The 26039-nt window shown below is 39.0% G+C and overlaps 2 protein-coding genes across 2 annotated transcripts in view; one reads left to right on the forward strand and one right to left on the reverse strand.

Annotated features, from left to right (window-relative positions):
• Positions 1-1529: 1529 nt before the first annotated feature.
• On the reverse strand, positions 1530-22082 carry cyldl (cylindromatosis (turban tumor syndrome), like). Its single transcript, XM_060867567.1, has 15 exons — positions 21942-22082; positions 20936-21365; positions 20590-20859; positions 19463-19562; positions 19089-19270; positions 18715-18832; positions 17669-17798; positions 17393-17503; positions 15875-15966; positions 11731-11794; positions 10559-10712; positions 6663-6771; positions 3865-3983; positions 3091-3316; positions 1530-2968 (listed from the first exon to the last, which is right to left on the reverse strand). Exons 2-15 carry the CDS (start codon positions 21347-21349, stop codon positions 2784-2786), a joined length of 2274 nt encoding a protein of 757 aa, XP_060723550.1. The 5' UTR covers positions 21350-21365; positions 21942-22082; the 3' UTR covers positions 1530-2783.
• A 123-nt stretch (positions 22083-22205) lies between these two features.
• zc3h3 (zinc finger CCCH-type containing 3) overlaps positions 22206-26039 on the forward strand; it is a 73849-nt gene continuing 70015 nt past the window's right edge. The window contains exons 1-2 of the mRNA XM_060867568.1: positions 22206-22310; positions 24438-25722. Coding sequence (XP_060723551.1) covers positions 22265-22310; positions 24438-25722 — 1331 coding nt within the window. The 5' untranslated portion in view covers positions 22206-22264. The remainder of the gene's footprint in view (positions 22311-24437; positions 25723-26039) is intronic.

Here is a 26039-nt window from a genome sequence, read left to right on the forward strand (position 1 = left end):
CTACTTCTTGCCTTATCGTAAGCCTTTCTTCGCTTTCTTTCTTTGCTTTTATCCTCCATGTCAATGTTAAAACCGCTTTCTGCTAATGTCACACATGTGCACTGAACACTCTCTCCGCCGCATATTGACAAGCCCCGCCCCTTTCTGCTCATTGGCTACACGTTTGTTTTGAATTTTGTTTTTGATTTTTTTATTATTCGGCCCGACTCAGTTTTCTGAAGCGTTTCTCAAAAATCGGAGACCCTGCCTTTAAGATTGTAGGTGGCAAGAGTAGGAAAATTTATAAAAATGTATATAAGAAGGCAGATTGTATGTAGAACAAGTGAGGATGTGTACAACACAATATATATGATATTTAAACTACTATTTAAAAAAATTACACCAAACCTGTCACAGATTGACCAAATTCATGTATAGATTACAGGGATTTTTTTTTTGAACAGGATAAACAAAAGACAAACCTTCTTCCTTTTATTTCTGTTCGTTATCATTACTGTTGCTAAGAATCCATAAATATTCAGTTTATGATGTGAAATAAACGAACCGACGTATGCAGTCACGTTCAGTTGGAGCTCACAACGTCAGCTGGAGCTCATGAGGTCAATCCTTCTCTAGTATTTCTCAGTCTGTGATGCAGCACAGTATGTTCTGTGGTCAGTAATGGTCAGAAGCGCCATGAAACGTCTGCATTATCTTTATTCCGGCATGAGACAGAGCTCTTTCGAAATAATATATTAAACAATTCAATGATATCAGAACTCTCTGTTTTAATATATCTTTGAAAATGTTCCATGACATTTCAAAAAAAAAATTAGGAAGGAATAGATCTTTATTATAACGGTGCATAAACATCTGAGTGTAGTGTTTAAAGTAGACAGTTGAATTTACTATTTTTAGCTGGTGCTTCCTAAATCTTCATCATGTTTATTGCACCTCCGAGTTCTCATAATGGTGCAATGGAAAATGGGGCAAACCGAGAAGAAGGAAGAGAAGATTTGTACTTTAGAAAGCGTACTTAAGAGAGAAGAATATTAAACGAATGACTGTCAGGCTCTGTTAAAAAAACAACAACAGAGAAAATAACGTCTAACTGGCTAAACTCTCTCTCTTTCTTTCATTGTGTTTCAGCTTTATCAGTCTCAGGGTGGCAACAGACCTAAAACCTCTCCGTGGAACACTGTGCATGAAGTGGGAATGCATCCGGGATGGGATTCCAGTTCACCATCACACGGCATCATACGTACACATTTACATGGTCATTCACACCTAGGGACAGTTTAGAGTTGTAACCTGCACACTTTCAGAAATGGAAAAAGACTAAAAGTGGAGGAAACATACTTGAAAAAAACATTATAAACTCAATGTTTTACTGGAGTGCCTAAAAAAGTAGTTTTATTAAATCAGTGATCCAGAAAATGTAAATTTCCCTGAGAGGCATCTGAGTGTATTAGATACATGTAAATGTATGTGCATGTTTAAGAGACACAGTATATGTTTTTCCCTTTCAAAAACAGAAATTGGCACAATGGCACCGAAAACAAACAGGAACACATTTTTAATATGATCAAAACCCATTGACAACACAGCTTAATAGTAAATATACAGCATTTTGGACACATTCTTGACTTTCTTTCATTTCTATAGCAAATATACAAATGAAAACCATCCCATATACAGCAGGCTATTTCTTAGGTTTATCTTATTTCTTTAGTCTCAGTGATCCCTGTATAAATGGTTTCTGGATTTGGAATAACATGATTTTGTGTGATTGAGATATTACATTTCTTTTGTGAGGGAATAAGGCAATAAATGTAATTCTGGAATAATTTGACTTGGTAAACTTTTCTTCCCATTTTCTTCTTTTATCAGACCAGATATTGTCGTTTCCTTGGGCCTTTTTACACCTGGTCACTTCATGTGTTTTCTCTGATCCGATAGCTATCTGATTTGTTAAAACTGTTCCATTTACATTAGGCCACATAAATGCGTCAATCAATCAATCCGATCTTTCTACTCCCCCCCAAAATGCAAATATATTTTACCTCATTTCCAGGGGTAATTGAAATGGAACACGCTTTGGTGTATGTGGTTTTCAGAATGCAATCAAAAAGAAGACGAAAAATCTCGTTACGACGGTTATGCTACAAAAAACAGCATTTACTGTTTGCTGCATTTTCGCTGGCGGCAGCAGTGCGTTTTAAGCCCCAACGAGACACCTGGGTGAAAGATCACCTGCGAGTGACGTACTTCCGTTTGGGAGGAGTATAGCGCTGACGTATGTGGCTTGAACAACCACATTCATTTACACCTGTCCGGTTTCATCTGAAATGCGTCCAAGACCACCTACTGAAGTGGTTTGAACGATCGGATTTACATCCGTCTCAAAAACGTTTCGGAGGGCATTTAGACCTGGACTTTTTACTGGTCTGATAGCTATCAGATCACAGAAAACACATGAAGTGACCAGGTGTAAAAAGCCCCCTAGAAACTATATAAAAAGGGATAAGTAAAAACTCACATTTAACAATAACAGCAATTTTCCCATTAATTATGTCCAATGGTCGTTTCATGGCACTGCTGAAGTATGTACACATGTACAAGTAGACTTTTTCAGTCCCCAAAAGTCCAACAATCAATTAAAAGCTTAAAGCAAAAAGAGGAAAGTTTACTTTCAGAAATAATTATTAGCATTCTGACAGGAAAGTCGGTATTCCTTAAATACATGTGTGTTTGCTGTGTGGGGAAGTTTGTAGAAATTTGTTTTTGAGTCTTGATTGATCGTGTCAGCGATACAGGGCCATGCTGGGGCTCTGGTACAGGTACATATAGCCATCACAGAACAGTCTCTTTGCCACACCATCCATTTCACGAGGTACCTGCTTAGCCAGCTCAGCTAACGGCATAGTGAGGTAGCGTGCCACTTCTGGACATGCTTTAACCTCTGGAATGTTAAAGCCATCAGTTTCACCTATGAACAGGAAGCAGAAATAAGTAAAATAGTATGCACACACAAATATACAAAAAATAAAAACAGTATTGAGGTAAAACAAAAATATATGATGCATTTTCATATTCTATTTTTGCACTCACCTTTTCGGTCAGCCATGCTGTCAAAAAAGATCCAGTCAGTCGCTTTTGGTCCATGTTTGACAAATGAAACATAGTGGCTAGTCTCTATGCATAGGACAGCAAAAAGCTCCAGCTTCTCTCTTGGGAGTGTTTGTGATGGACTCCCAGGACTGCGCGAGTAAGGAAATCCTTCAGGGTGACGCAGGGCTGTGGGTTTATGAGACTGTCGTCTGGGGTCAAAGTGCACCTGAGAACGATCGTTTTTTATAATTAAAAGAGGATCGATAATTTCTAAAACACTATTTACAAAGCAGGGGGGCATGGTGGCTTAGTGGATAGCACGTTCGCCTCACACCTCCAGGGTTGGGGGTTCGATTCCCGCCTCCGCCTTGTGTGTGTGGAGTTTGCATGTTCTCCCTGTGCCTCGGGGGTTTCCTCCGGGTACTCTGGTTTCCTTCCCCGGTCCAAAGACATGCATGGTAGGTTGATTGGCATCTCTGGAAAATTGTCCGTAGTGTGTGATTGCGTGAGTGAATGAGTGTGTGTGTGTGCCCTGCGATGGGTTGGCACTCCGTCCAGGGTGTATCCTGCCTTGATGCCCAATGACGCCTGAGATAGGCACAGGCTCCCCGTGACCCGAGGTAGTTCGGATAAGCGGTAGAAAATGAATGAATTAATGAATGAATGAATGAATGAATATTTACAAAGCATTTTATAAAAGAAACACAGTTGAAATACAATATCGATATTATCGATATTCATGCGATGCAAGGAAAAGTGTATAAACAAACCCACCTGAGTTGAACAGGTCTCACAGAAAACCTTTATTCCTGTATTGCTGAAAACTGGATCTATGAAGCATTGGCTACACTCCACATGTGCAAGCTGTCTACACAACACACACTGCTGAAGACCTAAAACACATAAAACACATACACACGTGTATAAAGTGCTGCTGTAACTGAATATGAATACATTATCATGGACAAAAGTATGTGGACACTGAGTAGCACACCCATATGTGTTACTTCTCCAAATGTATAGAAGTCTTTGAATTCTGCTGCATTACAATTTCCTTTTATTTAAAATAAAAAATATATATGTTCCAGCCTGACAATGCCCATGTGCATAAAGTTTCTCCAAGACTGGCGTGTAAACGTTCTTAAAGGTGGGGTGCATGATGTTTGAAAAATGCTTCAGAAAACCGAGTCGGGCCGACTAACAAAATAAAACGTGTAGCCAATTAGCAGAAAGGGGCGTGTCTTGTCAATATGCGGTGGAGAGAGTGTTCAGTGCACATGTCTGACATATTAGGCCTGCCGTTACCTCTGCCTCGGGTTCTAGGTGTTGAAAGTCATCTTCCGTGTGAAACGGAGCTAAACCATTCACGGTACAACACACAGTACTACAAAAAAACACAGCAGGTTCCGCCATAATAGTTGCCTGGGTTACGTATGTATATGTGGGGCGGAACTATCAAAACAGGGGTGACACCCATTTGGGTTAGGGGTGTGTTTGTTTTGGTGATTTCAAATGTCAACATTGGCTTTCAAACATCGTGCACCCCACCTTTAGCTGTGACCTCAACCTCACTACCTTTGGCATTAACTGCACCCTAGACTTCCTCACCCAATTGTTCATCTAAATGAACAAATATCACCAAAGAGAAGCTCCAAGATGGAAAACCCTTTATAATGGAAATCCTTTCCAGAAGAATGCAGATTATGTAATAACAGCAAAGGAGGACTAAATCTGAATGGGATGTATAAAAGCACATTTGGGTGTAATGGTGAGGGGTTTACATAGAGCAGATTTTCTATACAGATAATGTCAAAATGTCCTGGCCAATCAGAGAGGCAAAGCTTGTTCACAACCAGAAAATCCACAGCCACTTCTGAGATAACTGCAACATGCTGAATGACTTGGTTTGAACACTCGGTTTGAGGTGCAGATCGATGTGGTGGTGAGGAAGACCATGCCTCCTTCTAATGGGTGAGGTGCACTGTCTCACCACAGCTAATGTGAGGAGAACCAACACAAGGCTGCTGGGCCAGAAATCATTCTGAGTGCTCAGGGAACGTGCAGATCAGCTAGTGGATGCCTTCACCGACAAAGCCCAGAATCTCTTCTTTCTATGAAGTCTGCAGAAAGAATTATTCTTCTTATTCTTCTTGAGCATCCTATATGCATTGGGAAATGCACTGTATTGGACTGCGAGTCCCTGCAGTGTTTAGTGAGGACAGCTAAGAAGATCATCACAGTCTCTCTTTCTTTTTCCAGACAGTGACAGTGTGAGGAGAGTGGTGTAAATGTGTGGGAAAAGGGAAGTACTAAAGTATTCAGGCTCTCACAATCAGACTGTGTGTGTGTGTGTGTGTGTGTGTGTGTGTGTGTGTGTGTGTGTGTGTGAGCTGAACTCACTCATTCACCTCATTCACACACACTCACACATTTACTCATTCACTCACTCACTCACACACACATGTACACACACATGTGCACACACACACACATACACACACACACCATTTACTCATTCACTCACTAACTCACACACACATGTGCACACACACATATGCACACACACACACAACTTTTACTCATTCACTCACTCACTCACATACATGTGCACACACACACACACACACAATCACACACACACTCACACATTTAGTCATTCACTCACTCACTCACTCACTCACTCACTCACACACACACTCACACATTTACTCATTCACTCACTCACTCACACTCACTCACACATACAAACACACATACACACACACCCACTCCCTCACACACACGCACGCGCACACACACACACACACTCACTCACACACACACTCACTCACTCACACAAACACACACACGCACACATGCACACACACTCACACAAACACACTCACACAAACACACACTCACACACACACGCGCGCACACACACACACACACACACACACACACTTACTTTAGTACATATGTTTAAAGACAAGCATCCTTATTTGTACATCAGTTCACACAGCCTGTATACGAGCCAGTGCTTTCTAACGTATCAGTCTTGTAGTCTATTGCACTGTAGGTCTGCACCGTCTCTTGTCTCACACTATCTTGCTTGTATTGTTTGCACTAGGTTGCACACTTCATTTGGCTAGGTTAACTTGCTTTTTAGTCCTTAGCCCTGTATTGTGTTATGTAGCTCTGTGTTTTACGTAGCACAAAGGTCCTGGAGGAACATTTTTCCATTTCACTGTGTATTGTGTCAGTTATAAATGGTTGAAATGACAAAAAAAATAAATAAATAAATAAAAGCTTCTTGACTTGAAAGCTATAAACATGAGGTTTAATACATTTTTTTCATTCTCAAGCTGTCTGGTTAAAAACATTGGACGTGTGCATCAGAGGATGCAACAACAAAGATACACAGCAGGGAGGTTTAATATTTCCATGTAGGCAAAGGCAAGTGATCTGAATACAGATACAAACTGGAGTGTTAAACAGTTAGATGGCCATGTGGTACACTCTTTGTATAAGGCTAAAGTTAAGGTCACACAATCACAGCTGGATAGATTTTAATGTAGATGTAGTCAGCCTACCGTTGGACAAAAGAGCAGTGATATCAAGCTGCAGAGAGGGAATGATTTTTGGAAACATTTTAAACTGCTTCCCCGAGCGAGGCATTGTCAGGATCAGGCAAGAAGGTACCTGGAGTCATAGAAAGATACAAACGAAAGATTAGAAGTGAGAAGTGGCTGTAAAACACAGTGTACTATGTGTGCTAGGTGCAATTTCCTATAATTTCCTCTTGGGATCAATAAAGAAAAAATCTTACTAATGTAAATGTGTAAGGTTGTACGTGGGGGAGTTATCGTTCCTCTGTAAAGCGCAGATACATTTCTCATTCGCTGAAGACAGAAGATCTTGATTAGTAATTATTTTTTATGAGCGCTGCACCTCAAACCTTGAATACATTAGCTAAGATAAACGCAACCCATCCACCAGAAATATCTCTCAAATATAACTAGACTGGTTCCCCGTTTCAGTCAGTTCCTGCTTATGATGTTTAAGCCTTGTATGTTGTTTCGGGTCTGTGGGACGCGTATTCATAAAAATCAATAGTTTTGAAAAACTTTGCTTCCTTTAAATTTGTTGATTTTTTTTTTTACTCATAATTTGATTAAATTTGATTTTCTTTTTTTTATTTTTTTTTATTACATTTTATTAAAAAACAACAAAAAACGAGTAGCACTTTAATAAAAAAATGTGATGTAATAAAGTTAAAGGGCAAATATTAACCATACATGTTGTTTATATTGCTTGTAATTGGGATGAAGTAAACATCTGTAGAGTATTTTAACATCAAATTTTTGATTGTGTTGAATTAAAAACCCAAAAATGCAGCGGGTCCAACAGACCCACGAACACTGGCTGAGAAACACAAATACGAACACCAAGGGTTAAACACTTACTTCTTAATATTAAAGCTCCACCATATCTACACTCCAGTGCACATGCTCACTCAAATACTGAGAAATTGTCCCTCTAAGAACACACAATTGGACTGTCCAGTACTGACGGTACGTCAATACACCTAAACATTAGAACACCCTGATTTTCATTTCCTTTAAACAAAACTAAAACAATTTCTTTACAAAACAAATAAACAAACTCTTCATTCTATTGGTATTGTTTTTAATTTTCATTCATTCATCTTCAGTAAGTACTTTATCCCAATCAAGGTGGTGGTGGATCTGGAGCCTATCCTGGGAACACTAGGTATGATGTAGAAATGCTCCCTGTATGGGGCAGATCGTCGCAGTTGCTAGTTTCTTATTTTTCATGTCTACTTACCAATTACATAATTAGGAACACCTGTACACCTGCTCAATCAAGCAGTTCGTTCAAGCAGACAATCATTTAGCACAGCGGTGCCCGATCTTATCCACCAAGCAGAAGCTACACCAGAGTCTACTAAAAGCCTGATTAAACAGGTGGAATCAAGTGTGGCTTCTGCTTGGTTGGAATGAAAACCTGCACCCACACCGGCCCTTTGTGGATAAGATTGGACACTGCTGACGTAGCAGCATCACCAGGCATTACAATCAGATACAGGTCAAGAGCTTCAGTTAATGTTCACATGCAACATCTCATCTCAGTGATTCTGACCATGATATGGCTGCTGGGGCCAGATGGGGTTTCTGAGAATCTTATGGGATCAGCAGAATTTCATAAACCGCAGATTTCAGAACAGCTGTATTTTGAAAACTGACAATTTCAGAACATCTGCATTTCTGAAAGTGCCAATTTCTGAAAATGAACGATTTACAAACTGACGATTTCAGACCTGCTGTATTTAAGAATTTGATGATTTACATTGACATTTATGGCATTTAAAAGACGTTCTTATCCAAGACGATGTACAAAAGCGCTTTTAAGTCTCTATCCATGAATACATTAACAATGGTTCACTAGGTCACAGACTTAGGGTTCCATCAATCTTAAACTCTGTTCAGTTTTTTTTATTTGGATTCAGATTTTTCAGATTTTTCATGTTATTTCATAACATCTATATTTTAGAAGCTGACAGTGTATTTCTGTATTTAAAATGTAGATTTCAGAACAGCTTTACTTAAGTAACTGCTTCATAACATTTATGACGTTTGGTAGACGCCGTTATCCACAGCGACTTACATTTGTATGCAACTGAGCAATTGAAGGTTAAGTGCCTCAAGATTAAGGACCTTGCTCATGGGGCCCAGCAGTGGCAGCTTGATTGACCTGGGATTTGAACTCACAACCTTACAAGTATTAGGCCAACACCTTAACCACTGTGCTAACACATCCCACAGAACAGCTGTATATCAGAGTGGCTATATTTAAGAACTTGACAATTTCAGAACAGCTGTATTTCAGAAAATGCAGATTTCAAAACAGCTGTATTTCAGAAACTAAAAGAAATTTTAGAAATTTCAGAAAGAGCTGCGTTTAGGAAACTGCTGATTTGAGAAAAGCAGTATTTCAGAAACTGCTGATCTCCAGGGATTTTCATGCACAGCTATCTCTGTAATGTACACAGAAAAGTGTAGACAAACAAACACATCCAGTGAGTGGACGTTCTCTGTATAGAAGTCCCTTGATAAGTGAGGTCAGAAAACTGGGCAGTTAAAGAGTGACTTTTTCTAATCTTCAGCTGTCTGGATTTGAGGAGCCTTTACTGTAGCCTCAGATCCCTGTTCTTGTCAACGGACACGGTGAAGGACGTTTCCTCATTGGTTATTCATATGAATATTGAAGTAAACTGAAGCTCAAATGATGGAATGTTTAGAAAATTTCCAGAATTCCAGCTGCCACATTATGATGTCCAATACTTCCTTTCTCTTTCTCTTTTTTGAGTCCCTCATTCTTTATATCTCACTTTATTTTGTCCTTCATTTCCCGTTGTTTACTTTTTAACCCGTTCACCTTCCATTTCACTCATATTTCCCTTTCTTTAATTTAAATCCGGGGGCGCGGTGGCTTAGTGGTTAGCACGTTCGCCTCACACCTCCAGGGTTGGGGGTTTGATTCCCGCCTCCACCTTGTGTGTGTGGAGTTTGCATGTTCTCCCCGTGCCTCGGGGGTTTCCTCCGGGTACTCCGGTTTCCTCCCCCGGCCCAAAGACATGCATGGTAGGTTGATTGGCATCTCTGGAAAATTGTCCGTAGTGTGTGATTGCGTGAGTGATTGAATGAGAGTGTGTGTGCCCTGCGATGGGTTGGCACTCCGTCCAGGGTGTATCCTGCCTTGATGCCCGATGACGCCTGAGATAAGCACAGGCTCCCCGTGACCCGAGGTAGTTCGGATAAGCGGTAGAAGATGAATGAATGAATGAATGAATAATTTAAATCCTTATTTCTTTATTTGTTTTCTTGCTTCCTCTTTATCTCTATTTCTTGATTGCTCTTTCTTCTTGTTTCGTTCTCTTTCTTGCTTTCCTTTTCTTTCTATTTCTCAATCCTCTTTTTTTTTTTTCCTTGCTTTCTTCCTTTTGTACTTTTCCTTTTACTGTCTTTCTAGTATTCTGGCCCCTTGTATCTCAGTCACTCCTTTCTTTCTTCCATCCAGTTCCTCATTATTCTTTCTGTTGTCACTTGTCTAGCAGTGCATTCATGAGCAGTGCATTACCCGAGTGCATTTTGCAGTTGGTCTTTCATCACAAGACCCCCGGCTCTACACAAGGACAATGTCTTGTGATCTACATTACGATGGAAATGGAAGAGGAGTACGGTGACAACCCAACCCTGTGCCTAACACAGAGCTTCCTAAAAGCAAGAAAAGCACCCATATTACCCACATTTATTGGGTGTGGTGTTATTATTAGAAATTGTCACTTATACTAGCTCTTCAGCATTGCCCTGTGATGACTCACTGCTATCAGGAGCAAGCCAACAGCCCCACCTACAGGGTAAAAGCACCTAACGATTTAAGAACAAGAGATTGTGTAACCTCTTACCTCTGCTAGTTTGATGTCGTTGGTGTAGAAAGAATGCTCCAGGAGCTGCTGAACCGTCGGTAAAACCAGACTGTGGTTGTAATCCATGAAGATTTGGTACAAGTAACTCGTCTGCTCGATCTCTGTTAGACCTTTAATCTGATTACATGATTTCCTAAATAAAGAAAAAACAGAGTTTAGTAAAAATAAACAAATAAATAAATAAGCTATTGATCATGTACAGTATGAATATAAAAAACGTATATAAATTTGTTCATAAAACTAAAATGTATATAATGTAAATTCTATGTATGTAAATCCATCCATCCATCCATCCATCCATCCATCCATCTTCTACCGCTTATTCGGGGCATGTAAATTTCAATATACATATATAAATTTGCATGTAAATTTTAACATATATATATATATATATATATATATATATATATATATATATATATATATATATGTAAATTTGCATGCAATAAATGTGCACAGTTTATTTGCACAAGTGTAGAAAGTATTTGTAATAACTCACAGTTACACTCCAACGTATTGTTCACTGGACCTGTTCCTTACATTCCCTGCCTTTGCGCAATGAGCCATCTTTTTGTGCATAATGAGTTTTATTCTTAGTTTGCTTTTACCCATTTGCTTTGAGATTCTGTTCTTGATCTTGGTTTGTTTTATTTTCTGATCACCTAAGCTTTCATATGCAAACCTGTTTTTTTTTTTTTTTTTTAATTAAAGCAGATTTTTGCCACCGCTTCTGATTTCACACACAGAGTTAAAGCGCGTCAGTCAGAAAACATGGATGTAAAGTCTGCAGTTGACGGCAAATTGGATACTGAACGTTTACTCGTGTCAGAATCTGATTTCAGTTCTTTTTATTCGTTTGATTTATGCAGCAAGTGAAATACAAGCTACTTGGTTAACATTTATGCACATTTATGCGCATATGTCTTAGAGAGAAATGATGTGATTATGATATAATATGTAAGACTGATGTTTACATAAATTGATGAAAGACATAAAAAGCAAAAGACATTTGATGCACGTTCTTTGTTATTCTATTGTATTTTTTTGTAGTTAATTAAAAGAAGGTACACCAAAGTGACTGAACTTATAATTTCAACTTTCCAACTCAAAATACAAACTTCTCAGAAGGACTTGAATACACATTTACTTACAGTTTCAGCAGTGGCTCCAGTGACAAGATGTCTTGCATGATGAGAGTAAGAAACTCTTCAGGATCTGAGTGTAGAAAAAAACACGCACTTAATACGCTATGTCTTAATTGTGCTTGATTTTTTTGTTTGGAAACAAAATGGAAACAATTCTAATCTATCTGTTAAAAAATACATAAATAATGATAGTTAATAATGACCCGCTGGTGGTGCAGATGTATCCTCGCAATCGTCTGGTCATTTTACACACACACACACACACACACACACACACACACACACACACACACACACACACACACACACACACACACATACACACACACAAACACACACACAAAATCAGTCACACACAATCAGTCACAAACACAGTCAGACACAGTCACACATCATTACATCATTACGAGCAAGTAATAAATTATTTGTGGGCATGCTGGACAGGATGCATGTTCATTGCAGAGTACAATCACACACAGTCACACAAACAGTCCCACCCAGTCACACACACACACACTCACAGACACTCACACACATACAGTCACACACACAGTCACACACACACTCACACACACATACAGTCACACACACACACACACTCACACACATACAGTCACACACACACACATACAGTCACACACACACACACACACACACACTCACAGACACTCACACACACACAGTCACACAGTCACACACAGTCACACACACACACAGTCACACACACACACACACAAAGTCACACACACACACAGTCACACACATTCACACACACACACATACAGTCACACACACACACACACACACACACAGTCACACACACACAATCACACACAGTCACACACACACAGTCTCACACACACAGTCACACACAGTCACACACACTCACACACACACTCACAGACACTCACACACAAAGTCACACACACAGTCACACACACACACACACACACAGTCACACACAGTCGCACACAGACAATCACATATCATTACATCATTATAAGCAAGCAATAAATTATTTGTGGGCATGCTGGGCATCATGAATGTCCATTGCAGAGTACAAACACACACACACACACACACGCACACACACACACACACACACACACACACACACACGCACACACAGACAATTAGATTTAGAGATGCCAATTAGCCTACAACTTGTGTATTTGGACTGGTTGAGGAAACCAAAGAACCTGGAGGAAACCCGAGGTGCAGGGAGAACATACTCCCTGTAATACTGTGTTATATATCATTACTTACAGAAATACTGCCAGAGCTGCTGTTATAGTAAATAAATCAACACCTTCAATCAGACTGAAGAATTCAATAGCAGTGTCATATACACTCCCTTAACTGCTGAGCTGGAGCTGCATTTTATTGTTCGTAATTAGATTCTGTATCTATATTATACATACAGTGATACCTCGAGATACGAGTGCTTTGACATCCGAATTTTTTGAGATACGAGCTGTGACTCGACCAAACTTTTTGAGATACGAGCAAATTTATGAGATACGAGCATCCGAGCCGCCGCCGCCGAAACAAAGATCCCCAACAACCACGTGTGCTCTGCTTTCCCTGCCTCAGCTTCCCGCGTCTCACTCGGTTAAAGCCGCCTTTCCACCGCACACGACAAACGACGGCCGATAAACATTAAGTCATTCATTTCCTATGGAGAGTCGCAAAGGGACTGCGTGAGGTGCCGACCATCTGCGGATCCATAATTTTCGGATCCGTTTTAAGCGTTGGATTCGTTAAGAAATTTGAACTAGTGTGACTACACCGCATCTGATATGCCGACCGGACAGGTTTTTATTAAAATGACCAGCGGATGTTAGTGAGGCAAGAGTGACAAAAAAGGCAAAAACAAGTGAAGAGAAAAGCGATGAAGAAAATTAAGCAAAATTAATGTAAAGAAAACAGAAATTGTAGCAATTAAGTTCAGTTAAGAGAATTTCAGTTAAGTTTGTTAATTTTAGTGAAGTTTAGTTAAGTTCCATTTAAGTGTAAAGTAGCATTAAGAGTGTACAGTAGCGAGTAAGTGAACGGAAGTGAAAGTGTAATTCCTCCTAACTCCTCCGCCTGTTTACTCCTCCCTCAACCGCCGTAAAGTAAAACCAGTTTATTTTTTTAACATTCTCTTTTATTACTGTATGTTTTTATACAATATTTGTCATTTATAAATACAGGTACTGTACATTTTTCATATTCATTCATTCATTCATTCATTCATCTTCTACCGCTTATCCGAACTACCTCGGGTCACAGGGAGCCTGTGCCTATCTCAGGCGTCATCGGGCATCAAGGCAGGATACACCCTGGACGGAGTGCCAACCCATCTCAGGGCACACACACACACTCTCATTCACTCACGCAATCACACACTACGGACAATTTTCCAGAGATGCCAATCAACCTTCCATGCATGTTTTTGGACCAGGGGAGGAAACCCGAGTACCCTGAGGAAACCCCCGAGGCACGGGGAGAACATGCAAACTCCACACACACAAGGTGGAGGCGGGAATCGAACCCCGACCCTGGAGGTGTGAGGCGAACGTGCTAACCACTAAGCCACCGTGCCCCCCATTTTTTTTTCTCATATTCAAAACACATAAACAAAACAACTGGAGTGGAATTTTGCGAGCTGGAACGGATTAATGGAATTTCAATTAATTTAAACAGGGAAAATTGCTTTGAGATACGAGCAATTTGAGATACGAGCAAGGTCACGGAACGAATTAAACTCGTATCTCAAGGTATCACTGTATTACTAATTAGAAAATATGAAATCAAACATTACAGTTATTATTGTTAGATGTTATTCTATAGAAACATGTGTGTTATAGTTTATGCTTCACTATAGAAATGTGTGTGTTATAGTTTATGCGTCACTATAGAAACATGTGTGTTATAGTTTATGCTTCACTATAGAAATGTGTGTGTGTTATAGTTTATGCTTCACTATAGAAACATGTGTGTTATAGTTTATGCTTCACTATAGAAATGTGTGTGTGTTATAGTTTATGCTTCACTATAGAAACGTGTGTGTTATAGTTTATGCTTCACTACAGAAACGTGTGTGTTATAGTTTATGCTTCACTATAGAAACATGTGTGTTATAGTTTATGCTTCACTATAGAAATGTGTGTGTGTTATAGTTTATGCTTCACTATAGAAACGTGTGTGTTATAGTTTATGCTTCACTATAGAAACATGTGTGTTATAGTTTATGCTTCACTACAGAAACGTGTGTGTTATAGTTTATGCTTCACTATAGAAACGTGTGTGTTATAGTTTATGCTTCACTATAGAAATGTGTGTTATAGTTTATGCTTCACTATAGAAACATGTGTGTTATAGTTTATGCTTCACTATAGAAATGTGGGTGTTACAGTTTATGCTTCACTATAGAAACGAGTGTTATAGTTTATGCTTCACTATAGAAGTGTGTGTTATAGTTTATGCTTCACTATAGAAACGTATGTGTTACAGTTTATGCTTCAACATTGAAACATGTGTGTTATAGTTTATGCTTCACTATAGAAACGTGTGTGTTATAGTTTATGCTTCACTATAGAAACGTGTGTGTTATAGTTTATGCTTCACTATAGAAATGTGTGTGTTATAGTTTATGCTTCACTATAGAAACGTGTGTGTTATAGTTTATGCTTCACTATAGAAATGTGTGTGTTACAGTTTATGCTTCACTATAGAAACATGTGTGTTATAGTTTATGCTTCACTATAGAAATGTGGGTGTTACAGTTTATGCTTCACTATAGAAACATGTGTGTTATAGTTTATGCTTCACTATAGAAATGTGTGTGTGTTATAGTTTATGCTTCACTATAGAAACATGTGTGTTATAGTTTATGCTTCACTATAGAAATGTGTGTGTTATAGTTTATGCTTCACTATAGAAACATGAGTGTTATAGTTTATGCTTCACTATAGAAACGTGTGTGTTATAGTTTATGCTTCACTATAGAAACATGAGTGTTATAGTTTATGCTTCACTGTAGAAATGTGTGTGTTATAGTTTATGCTTCACTATAGAAACATGTGTGTTATAGTTTATGCTTCACTATAGAAACATGAGTGTTATAGTTTATGCTTCACTATAGAAACATGTGAAAAGTGAAAACCTTTCTCATCCGTGGTGTAGCTAGGACAGTGGCCTCGCTCCTTCACCTCCTCCCGAAGTTTCATCACGCTGTGGGCAGAGACAAAACCCTTGCTACACACACACACACACACACACACACACACACACACAGACACAGACACACACATTTGAGATTCAGGAAAAACAGGCACCAGTGTTACAATTTTATTGTAACTATATAAGTAGGCAACTACACCCAAAGTGGGCGTGGCCTAAACCCAACCACTATGCCAGTGGAAAAACCCAGAGGTAGAAAAGCCAGCTGTCAACATGGTGTGTGAATTCTGGCTTTTACAGTTCCTCTGAGTCCACTACATCTTAGTAATATGTGAGAGACATTCATTCATTCATTCATTCATCTTCTACCGCTTATCCGAACTACTTCGGGTCACGGGGAGCCTGTGCCTATCTCAGGCGTCATCGGGCATCAAGGCAGGATACACCCTGGACGGAGTGTCAACCCATCGCAGGGCACACACACACACTCTCATTCACTCACACAATCACACACTACGGACAATTTTCCAGAGAATCAACCTACCATGCATGTCTTTGGACTGGGGGAGGAAACCGGAGTACCCGGAGGAAACCCCTGAGGCACGGGGAGAACATGCAAACTCCACACACACAAGGTGGAGGTGGGAATCGAACCCCGACCCTGCAGGTGTGAACGTGCTAACCACTAAGCCACCGTGCCCCCCTATGTGAGGGACAGTTTCTTTTAATTCATTACAAGAGTAAATATTGTTCCTGGTTGCAAACTTTATATTTGACCACTCACTTGTGCCCATTGAAAAACTTCAACTTGCTTTAATTTGTGTTGTATCTTTCATGCTTTTTTTGTTCTATCCTGCATGATGAATATTATCTATCCATCCATCTATATCTATCTATCCATCTATCTATCTACATTCATCCATCCATCATCTCTTAATATACATCCATCCATCCATTCATCCATCCATCCATCCATCCATCCATCCATCTCTCTCTCCGTCTCCATCCAGCCATCCATCTATCCCTCGTCATCTCTCTCTATATATCCATCAATTCACCCATCTCTCTCTCTCCCTCTGCATCCATCCATCCATCCATCTATCTACCTATATCCATCCATCCATCCATCCATCATCTCTCAATATATATCCATCCATCCATCCATCCATCTGTTATTTCTCTCTATATATCCATCCATCCATCCATCTCTCTCTCTCTCTCCATCCATCCATCTCTCGCTCTCTCTCCCCCTCTCTTTCTCTCCCTCTCCATCCATTCATCTGTCCATCCATCTATCTATTTACCCAGTGGTCGTGGCCTATAAATTAGTGCACTTCCTACGTGAATCTGTCTCCATTCAGAACACGTTATCTGTTCCTGATTCTATGTACTGTATTAGTTTCCAGCAGTTAGTATTAGTTGAAATACCAAGAAATGGTTTTTAGAAAAAAAAGCTGTTTCTTTAATGAGTGACTTAAAGTGAGAGGTGAATAAATTTTACCTGCGCAGAGGACACACAATGTCCCTCAGAAGAGTTCTCTGGATGCGTTCGTTGCTCGCTTTAGTCTTTTTAAACAGAAGAGAGTCCAGTACCGATGAGCAGGAAAACAAGCTAGAACAAAAATAAGACCGGCAATGTCAAGTTTATACTTATAGTCTGGTGCACGGATGCTACGATGACAGTTACAATGCAAAAAAGTGGAAACATCTAACCTTAACCTGAATACGGTATAACCTCAACCCTGAATATTACTCTAATTTTGATGCAGGTCCTAACCTAAAGAGAGATGCATCCATGTAACATGAGTTACAGTGACCCTGGATCCCTTTCATCTGACCAGCCAGAACCTTCATCACGTCCTCTGACCTCACGGGTGGGACAGCTGATACATCCTGTCCATCATGGTCTGTAAATTCACCCACATCCAAAATATATATGAACGTAAATAAATAAATGTGTCATAATCGGTACTGCTACGAGTCAGGAGGAAATACAGTCGTATGCAAAAGTTTAGGAACCCCTGACAATTTCCATGATTTTCATTTAGAAATGTTTGGGTTTTGTTTCCTTTTAGTTCTAGCATATTTCTGTGGATCATGTAGAAGCCCAATCAAGTTACAATGCTAGTTAAATTCAAACTTTACATTAGACTTGTGGTTCCTGTAACTCATAAATATGAAAGGAAAGGGGCAAGATACTGTAACTCAGGGTATCATCTGTCCCATTGTTATGTTAATGGGATTAAGGGTGGGTGAAATTCCAGGATCTGTTGTGGTGCTGTTACATTTCATCCTTCCATGCTTTGATTGTCACCCGAGTGTTTTGTCTCTATCTGATGGGACTGCCTCCTAGAATGTGTATATTTACAAGGTATTAAGTCAGACTTGATGACCGCAGCGCCCGTGCTAGTACGCTCTGACTTGAAGACTCGTTTCATCGTGTATCTACAATAAAGACTACTGCACAAGGATATCCAAGTCTCCTGGTCTTCTCTGGAAAAAGTTTACAACAGGTGTTTGGATTATTTCTGCTAAAGGAGGCTCTAAAAAAATATTGATGTGATTTTTCTGTTGGGGTGCCCAAATTTATGCACCTGTCTAATTTCATTTTGATGCATATTGCACATTTTCTGTTAATCCAATAAACCTCATTTCACTACTGAAATATTACTGTGTCCTTCAGTTATTTAATAGATCAAAATAAAATTGCTGATCCAAACACCCAAATATTTATAAATGAAAACCATGGAAATTGTCAGGGGTTCCTAAACTTTTGCATACGACTGTATTATGTACCAAAGTATCCATTAACTGCAGACTCACCCAGGAAACTCTCACCGAGCTGACAAGACGAGAGCTTGATGAAGAGGCCGTGCTTAGTTGGACATGTGAAATAGCGAACGTCTTTGAACGTCCCGTCGCTCACCCCGTGTGCCTTTTCCTGTAGAACACGATGATTCCAAATTCAAAAATAGGTCAGTGAGCCATCATGCAAGCGTATTTAGTACAACTAAGCGTTCTCTATTTCTAGTTCTCTAAAGTAGGGCTGATAAGATTTTTTCCTCACTTCCTCACTATGTCATGGCAGTAAATGCAAACGATGACACACAACACAAAGACTGAAATGAGTCAAGGGGATTTCCGCAAATCTAACACATTTTACAACATTACCAGAAAAGCTTAGGATTAATGAGTACCAGTTCCAGGCCAGCCATTTTGCTAGACATATTTGGAAGAGATCCAATCCAACGCACTGTTGCAAAAGAGGCTCCATTGGCTAGATTAACCACCACCCTGGAGCCCAGGTTTATAGCCACATCAGCACTCGGATCTTTAACTGTATCTGGACTTTCAGAGATGTCCATTATTTCACCTTTAGCTAAAAAGAAAACATTACAAATAAAAAACATTTTTTTTTTAGATTTATATATTTATATCTACACCAAATTACATACTTGTATCTAAAAATTCAATTCAATTCGTTGTTAACTGGAAACAAGTTTGTTAGATGAATTAAAATAAAGAGGCTTAAGTTACATAGAACAATTCATACAGTAAGGTAGCTACATACATCTGTGCCACTCTGATGCATTTACATCTTCCTCTTTATTAATAACGCATTGCCATGGAATCTCTCTCTCTCCTCCAACCTTTCCATGTTCATCGATGTCCTGCAAAGAGACAACCTTCAGCTCTGATATCTATTTCTCCAAAGCAAAATGATTTATCGATCATATTTAACGTACCACAGCTGTACGTTTGCACATTGCACAACATACACATCCAACAACAATATATTATATATCTATATATATCTATATATATCTATATCTATATATATATATCTATATATCTATATCTATATATATATATATATATATATATATATAGAGAGAGAGAGAGAGAGAGATAGATAGATAGATAGATATAGATATATACATGACAAGATCCAAACACATCACTGCACCACACTCAACACTACCTTTGTTTCTGATTATCAATATATTTTGATATATTATTTCACGTATATTTGATATATTTATTTCGTCTTTATTTTGTCTCCACTCGTGCCTTGTTTTTACTCCTATATTCCTTTATTTTATTCTTTTATGCTCTACTGTTGACTTTTTTTAATCAAGGACAGTCGCAAAAAAGCATTTCGCTCCATGTCGTATTCTGTTTGATTAAAAAGTTCATTAAAATTATGTTTTTTTTTTTTAAGGAATTAAAGACAAAAGGCCACCATGCTGTTAGAGCCTGTGTGTTGCAGTCTGTTGTGAAGCTGAAGAACTAAACCACAGTAGAGATCAATTCTGATGAAGTCCTCAAGTTTTTATTTTTATTATTAATAAAAAAAAAAAACCCACAAAACTGTCCATCTTAAAGACTTTCCAGTGGCAGGAGCCTTAAAAATACAGTTTGTATCCAAGACTGTTACAAACACTGAGTACAGACTAGTTTCATAAACACTATATAAATTATTTATTTATTTATCTGTTTATTTATTTATTTTTTATTCATTCATATGGAACAAATGCCATCACAGCCAATGTAATCTGTTACTATAGAAATGATCATGGATTAAAATTAGCATTGTAATATAAACCTTGGAACTCTGGAACTACCAACTACAAAGAAATTAATAAATAAAGTATATCGACTTTCTGACCAATCAGAATTGAGAATTTAGCAGCATACCGTTGAGACCAAAATCATGCCATCTGACTTAAATTTCAGGATCATCCCATGCTGACATTCGTTTTGATCATCGGGAATGTAGGTTATGCGATCTCCAACAGACAGCGCATGTGTGGGATCCTCCAGGATGCCAACCCATGGTGCTGATGGTTTGGGATGCAGTGGTTTGATTCTGGTGAAAGGGACAAAAACTCCACAATCTTTCTGACATTCAAAGCGGATTTTGTGCCCAAAACGTCCGTCATTACGACCTTTGCCCTTATCTTCTCCCTGAAAAGTGAATCAAAACACTTTAGAGCATTTCAAGTCATTCTGATATTACTCACTATTACGCACTATTACTCACCAGCAGTTCAACTCCAAAAAATACTCCTCCACAAGAATCTGTTATTTTTCGGTCAGAGAGCGGGCCGATGTATCTTACCACACCTTTGAGCCACTCGCCTTCTTGCTCCACCAATACTTCGGAGCCTATGGTCAATTCCATGGCTTGCTCTAAAATCTCAGGCTTTGCAAATTCCTTTAGTCTCTCTTCATTGCTTTCAAGTGCCAAGAGAAATTCAGACTTTTGCTGTGTCAGTGGATGCAGGATATTAACTGGCAAGCGATAACCTGTTGTATCACCGATGCATGTAACATGTACGGTGTCTTTTTGAGGATACAGACTCCCAGTTTTGTAGCAAATTTGTCCTGCTTTTATCCAGCTGTAACCTATTTGGTTTGCAGTGATGATAAAATAAGTATTATCACGGGAGGCCATTGCTGGAAGCAGACGCCTGTGAACGTCAACGTTACATCAGGTGTTAATGAAGGCGATAATACCAATTTAGATCACTTATAGTTCCTGTTGTTCATTATACTCTTAAAATGGTGCAATAAAAAATAAATATTACAAATCAACAACAACAAAAAAAAAAAAAACATGTTTGAAACCTTGATGCTCCACCCACTTTTTAAAGTTAGCCAATTTTATGTGTCATTATTATATTATAACATATCCCTCACACCATTTACATGCTATAGACTTTTGGTTTTATACAATAAGTATGAATATTTTTGCATATTAATTAGACTCATTTGCATAAGTAAATATAGACTTTTTTCGGTTCCTGTAAAAACATATACTTAATATTTAAGTACTTTTATCAGTTAAAAAAAACATGTCCTAAGTGAAGTGTTAAACGATAAACACTTGTTATTCGCACTGATGTTTACTTTGTTTGGGTGTTAATTTAGTTTCCTCTTTGTGATCAGGAAGAAAGTGAAAGTATAATAAAAATATCAGTCACCTGTAAAAAAAAAGACAGATTTTACTCCAGTCTCGATCATTAGGTAAGAAGATTAAACTATACCTGTTTAAGTTGTTTTATTTCTGGATGTTTTCACCTTGTTTACTTTCGATTATAACGATATAATCTCCAACACCAACTTTCACCAGTATGTGCCATCTGTCACTGCGCTCCTGTTGGTTGACATATCGATCTTCGATATATATATCAAATACGTTGAATCGATCGCGATCGACGTATGGAGTTATTTTACTACAGATCATATTACCGGTTAACGTCACGCGTGACGCTTTATTTCTAAACATTTGATTGGACGGCTGTCTTCAAACGTCAAGAGTACACAGAACCCGGCGCAGTTTAATGACGAAAGCTGCCTGGATACAAATATGGCCGAACGAGAGGCATTGGAAAGAGAGATAAAGACGTTAGAAAGTAAGTAACTGCTATTTTTTTAATCGATATTTTGTGGGGTTTTTTTAATGTTAATTATTAAATTAAACGTTGTTTAATGACAAAAATATTAAGTAACGGTTATCAGGTTGAAACGTTGGCTGAATCTCCAATGTTTACATCCGCTCTATATAAATATAGTACATAAGGGAAGGAAAAAAAAACTGCTTTTATAATCTAATAATAATCTAATTTACTTTTATTTTAATCTGGGATTCAAACCACAGCGTTTGTTTTTCCGACCCGATGGTTATTTTTATTGACAAAAAGAATCAGAATCAGAACAACAACAAATAAGATGAGAATAAAAACATATACACATGTAAATATAAATAGACATAAAAGAAAATAAATTGAAAAATATATAGATTTTATGTCCAGTTGTGCTATAGATGATAGAATAGAATAGAATGAGATGCAGGGATGGACTAGGATGGAGGTGGTAACAGATGCATTTAAGGTTATTGCATATTGTTTTTAGGGGGAACATTTAACATTACATACAGTTACATTTACAGACACACTTATAGAAGCATAGAAGCCTTTATTATCACCACATGTACAGTACAGCACACTGGAATTCTTTTCTTCACATACCCCAACTGAGGAGGTTGGGGTCAGAGTGCAGGGGCAGCTATGATACAGCGCACCTGGTGCAGGGAGGGTTGAGGGCCTTGCACAAGGGCCCAGCAGTGGCAACTTGGCCTTGGACCCCGATCCTCTGATCAACAACCCAATCAACAACCCTTCCCAGGACCCAGCAGTAGCAGCCTGGTGGACCTGGGAATCGAACTCACAACATTTCGTTTGGTAATCCAGCACCTTAACCACTAGGCTAACAAATCCCTAAAGTTTGTGAGGTAGATTGCCTGGGGAAAGAAACTGTTCTTGTGCCTGGTTGTGCTGGTATTTGAAGCTCGAATGTGGGGCCCTTATATATGCAGTCGTAGTTGTACAGAGAGAAGAGAAGTCGGCAGAGAACACAACATTGAGGGGTGCCAGTCTCACTAGCTGCTGTCTGTCTGTCAGAAAGCTGGTGATCCATTGAAAGATAGAGCTAGGAACAGAGAGCTGGGTTAGATATTATTATTATTATTATTATTATTATTTTATTATTATTTTATTATTATTATTACTATTATTTTTAAAAGTATATTGAAATTGAAAAGGAGTGTTAGTATATTTGAATTTTTTATGGTATGATGATCACGTGACGGTATTATTGAGACGAACTGTGATCAGGAAGCTTGCTTATTATTCATTCTCCTTTTTTTTATATAGAAATTCAAAACGCAGACTATAAATTGCAACGAAAATAATACACGTTGTCAGTGAATGAAGTGCTTTGTGTCTTTAGAAAACAAAAGCTTTAGATGTTTTCTGAGTGTCTAAACACTGTGCACTACATTGGGTATAAAAGCCATTGTTAGTGTACTTTATATAGGATGGAGGTAAACATCCACCCACTCGGGCTGCAAATTTCCGGGAATTTTCAAGGCTGGAAACTTTGGGAATTAACGGGAATATATGGGAATTAAGGGAATATATTGGAAATAAACTGAGAATTAAAAAAAAAAATTGCAGAGTTGCCTATAACAAGGAACTTAAATGTAGTTAAAAAAAAAAATCTTAACAGCATAATTGTGTTTAAAACAACAAGACTGAATGCAATTTAAGTATTTGTACCCTGCATTCCTCGGTCACTTTCACAGAGCACACTGCTTACTGGAGGGCCATTGAGGCCACACCCACTGCATGTACTTGCATTCTTCCATAACATGCACAGTAACACTTTATTTTGGGGTCATATAACTAGTTTCTTATTAGCATGAATATTAATAGAATATTGGCTATTTATTAGTATGTAGTAAGCCCATATTAATGCCTTATTCTGCATTACCTTATTCTACAATATTAATCTGGAATATTTCCAAAATTCCCCAGATTAAGTTCCTGTGGAAAGTTTCCGGAAATTTACCTTTCCGGAACCTTTCCGCCCCTTTGCAACCCTACCACCCACATCACAACACAGTGCAGGGAAGCTTGTTTCCCTCCATTACAGAGTTCTAATTAATCAATGATGTAATTCTAATATTCTGTTTTTTACAGATCTTATTAAGGACCACAAGAGAGTTCATGGTGATACCCCGTCAAGTTCATCTCAGTGGTTTAGTAAAAAACATGACCTGGGAAGGGGCCGAGGTCACAACCCATATTACACTTCCTCATTTTCCCATCAGTCGCAGCCATATGGACCTCACACTTCCAGCCAATGGAAGAAAAAATACTCACTCAACAACAAGACAACCAGAAGCCTCACACAGCTTTCTGAGGAGAATCTAAACAAGACCGGACAAGTTAAGGGTTTGGCACCTGATGCTTGTGCTGTCTCTGGTGTCAATAAGGTTTTGCATGAGGGGACGAGTAAGGTGAGCACAGTGCCTTCATGTGTTGTAATGAGACAGGAGTCATCACAAGGGAGTAACAAAATCCCAAGTGATAGTGGGGTCATGCCAGTATTAAAACCTACACAGACTAATATTGAGTCCAGTGCAGATCTGGCAGAGTCGGCTTTATTACAGTGCGGACTACACATCGGACCCAATGGGAAGGTGAGACACAACGTATCGTTAAATATAAAATGTTCAGCTTCTTCGATTTTTCCCTCATCTGAGGAGTCCAGTGCCTTTAACACAAAGCCCCATGAGAAATCCTACCTCACGAGCACTGTTTCAAGTAATCAGACTGCATTAAAGACAGTTAAGGACTCACAAACTCCGACTTCCTCCATACCAACAGCAAAAATTGGGCTCCAAGCAGAATCTGCTCCAAAGGTTCAGTCGGCTTTGTCTCCTCATAAGAAATCTCGATTTACCTGGGTGAAGAACCAAGGGACTAAAACCAGCCAAACAAAATCAGACATCCAGCATTTTTCAAAAAGCTCAGATTCAGTACCTACTGCTTCTCCTGTGGTGGCCAAGCAAACCCAGACCTCTAGCAAGAAGCATCATTGCAAGCTCAGTTTTTCCCCCGGTACCCGTAAGACGTCAAAGTACTCTTGGGTGTCGTCGTCGTCTTCCCCCAAAGAAGCTGCCAAATCAGCCCTTGCTAACCCCTCTCACAAACTTTTACCCAAAGCTCCTAATAATCCTAGAAAATCTCATGAGAGCCTTGACAGTCGCTACCACTGGAAGGCAGTTGCAGCGTCCTCCACTGTGTCTGCGCACGTGTCCAAACTGAGGTCTTCTCGGAAGTTCTCTGTGTATCGATGGACCGCGCAGAAGGACGAGACGAATTCGGCATCTCGCGTCCAGCACAGTCATTCCACTCCTCTTTCTAGCAGTGGATTCAAGCTGAGGAGCAGAACCAAGATCATCAGACCATACAGCAACAGGTGAGGAATCAACACGATCATTATATTATCTCCTGCTAGGTTTCATATATTAATGAATCTAACCCTGTGCTGTTCTATACAATCCCCGGACATATCACTGAGCAATAGCTCTGTAATGTCTCAGTAATTAGTCCGTGACTTCAGCTTTGAGAAGAAACCGAGCTTTGTAGCTTCCGTACAAACGGAAGAAGAAGCATTTATTCGATCTCGTATGCATTTCAGCACAGCGAAAATTCTTTCCTTTGGTGGAAGGTGGGGTAGAGCTGGGACGTGGTAGCCTAGTGGATAAGGTGCTGGATTACCAATCGGAAGGTTGT

Source organism: Tachysurus vachellii, chromosome 4 (genome assembly GCF_030014155.1).
Source record: "Tachysurus vachellii isolate PV-2020 chromosome 4, HZAU_Pvac_v1, whole genome shotgun sequence".
Classification (NCBI taxonomy): Eukaryota; Metazoa; Chordata; class Actinopteri; order Siluriformes; family Bagridae; genus Tachysurus; species Tachysurus vachellii.

Bases quoted from the DNA above. Each gene is read 5' to 3' on its own strand.
- cyldl (XM_060867567.1), bottom strand. From the start codon at position 21,349: ATGGCCTCCCGTGATAATACTTATTTTATCATCACTGCAAACCAAATA. The intron at 20,860-20,935 runs GTGAGTAATAGT...TTCACTTTTCAG, and splicing joins TTTTTGGAGTTGAACTGCTG to GGAGAAGATAAGGGCAAAGG. The intron at 10,713-11,730 runs GTAAGTAAATGT...TTCTTTATTTAG, and splicing joins CTGGAGCCACTGCTGAAACT to GAAATCATGTAATCAGATTA.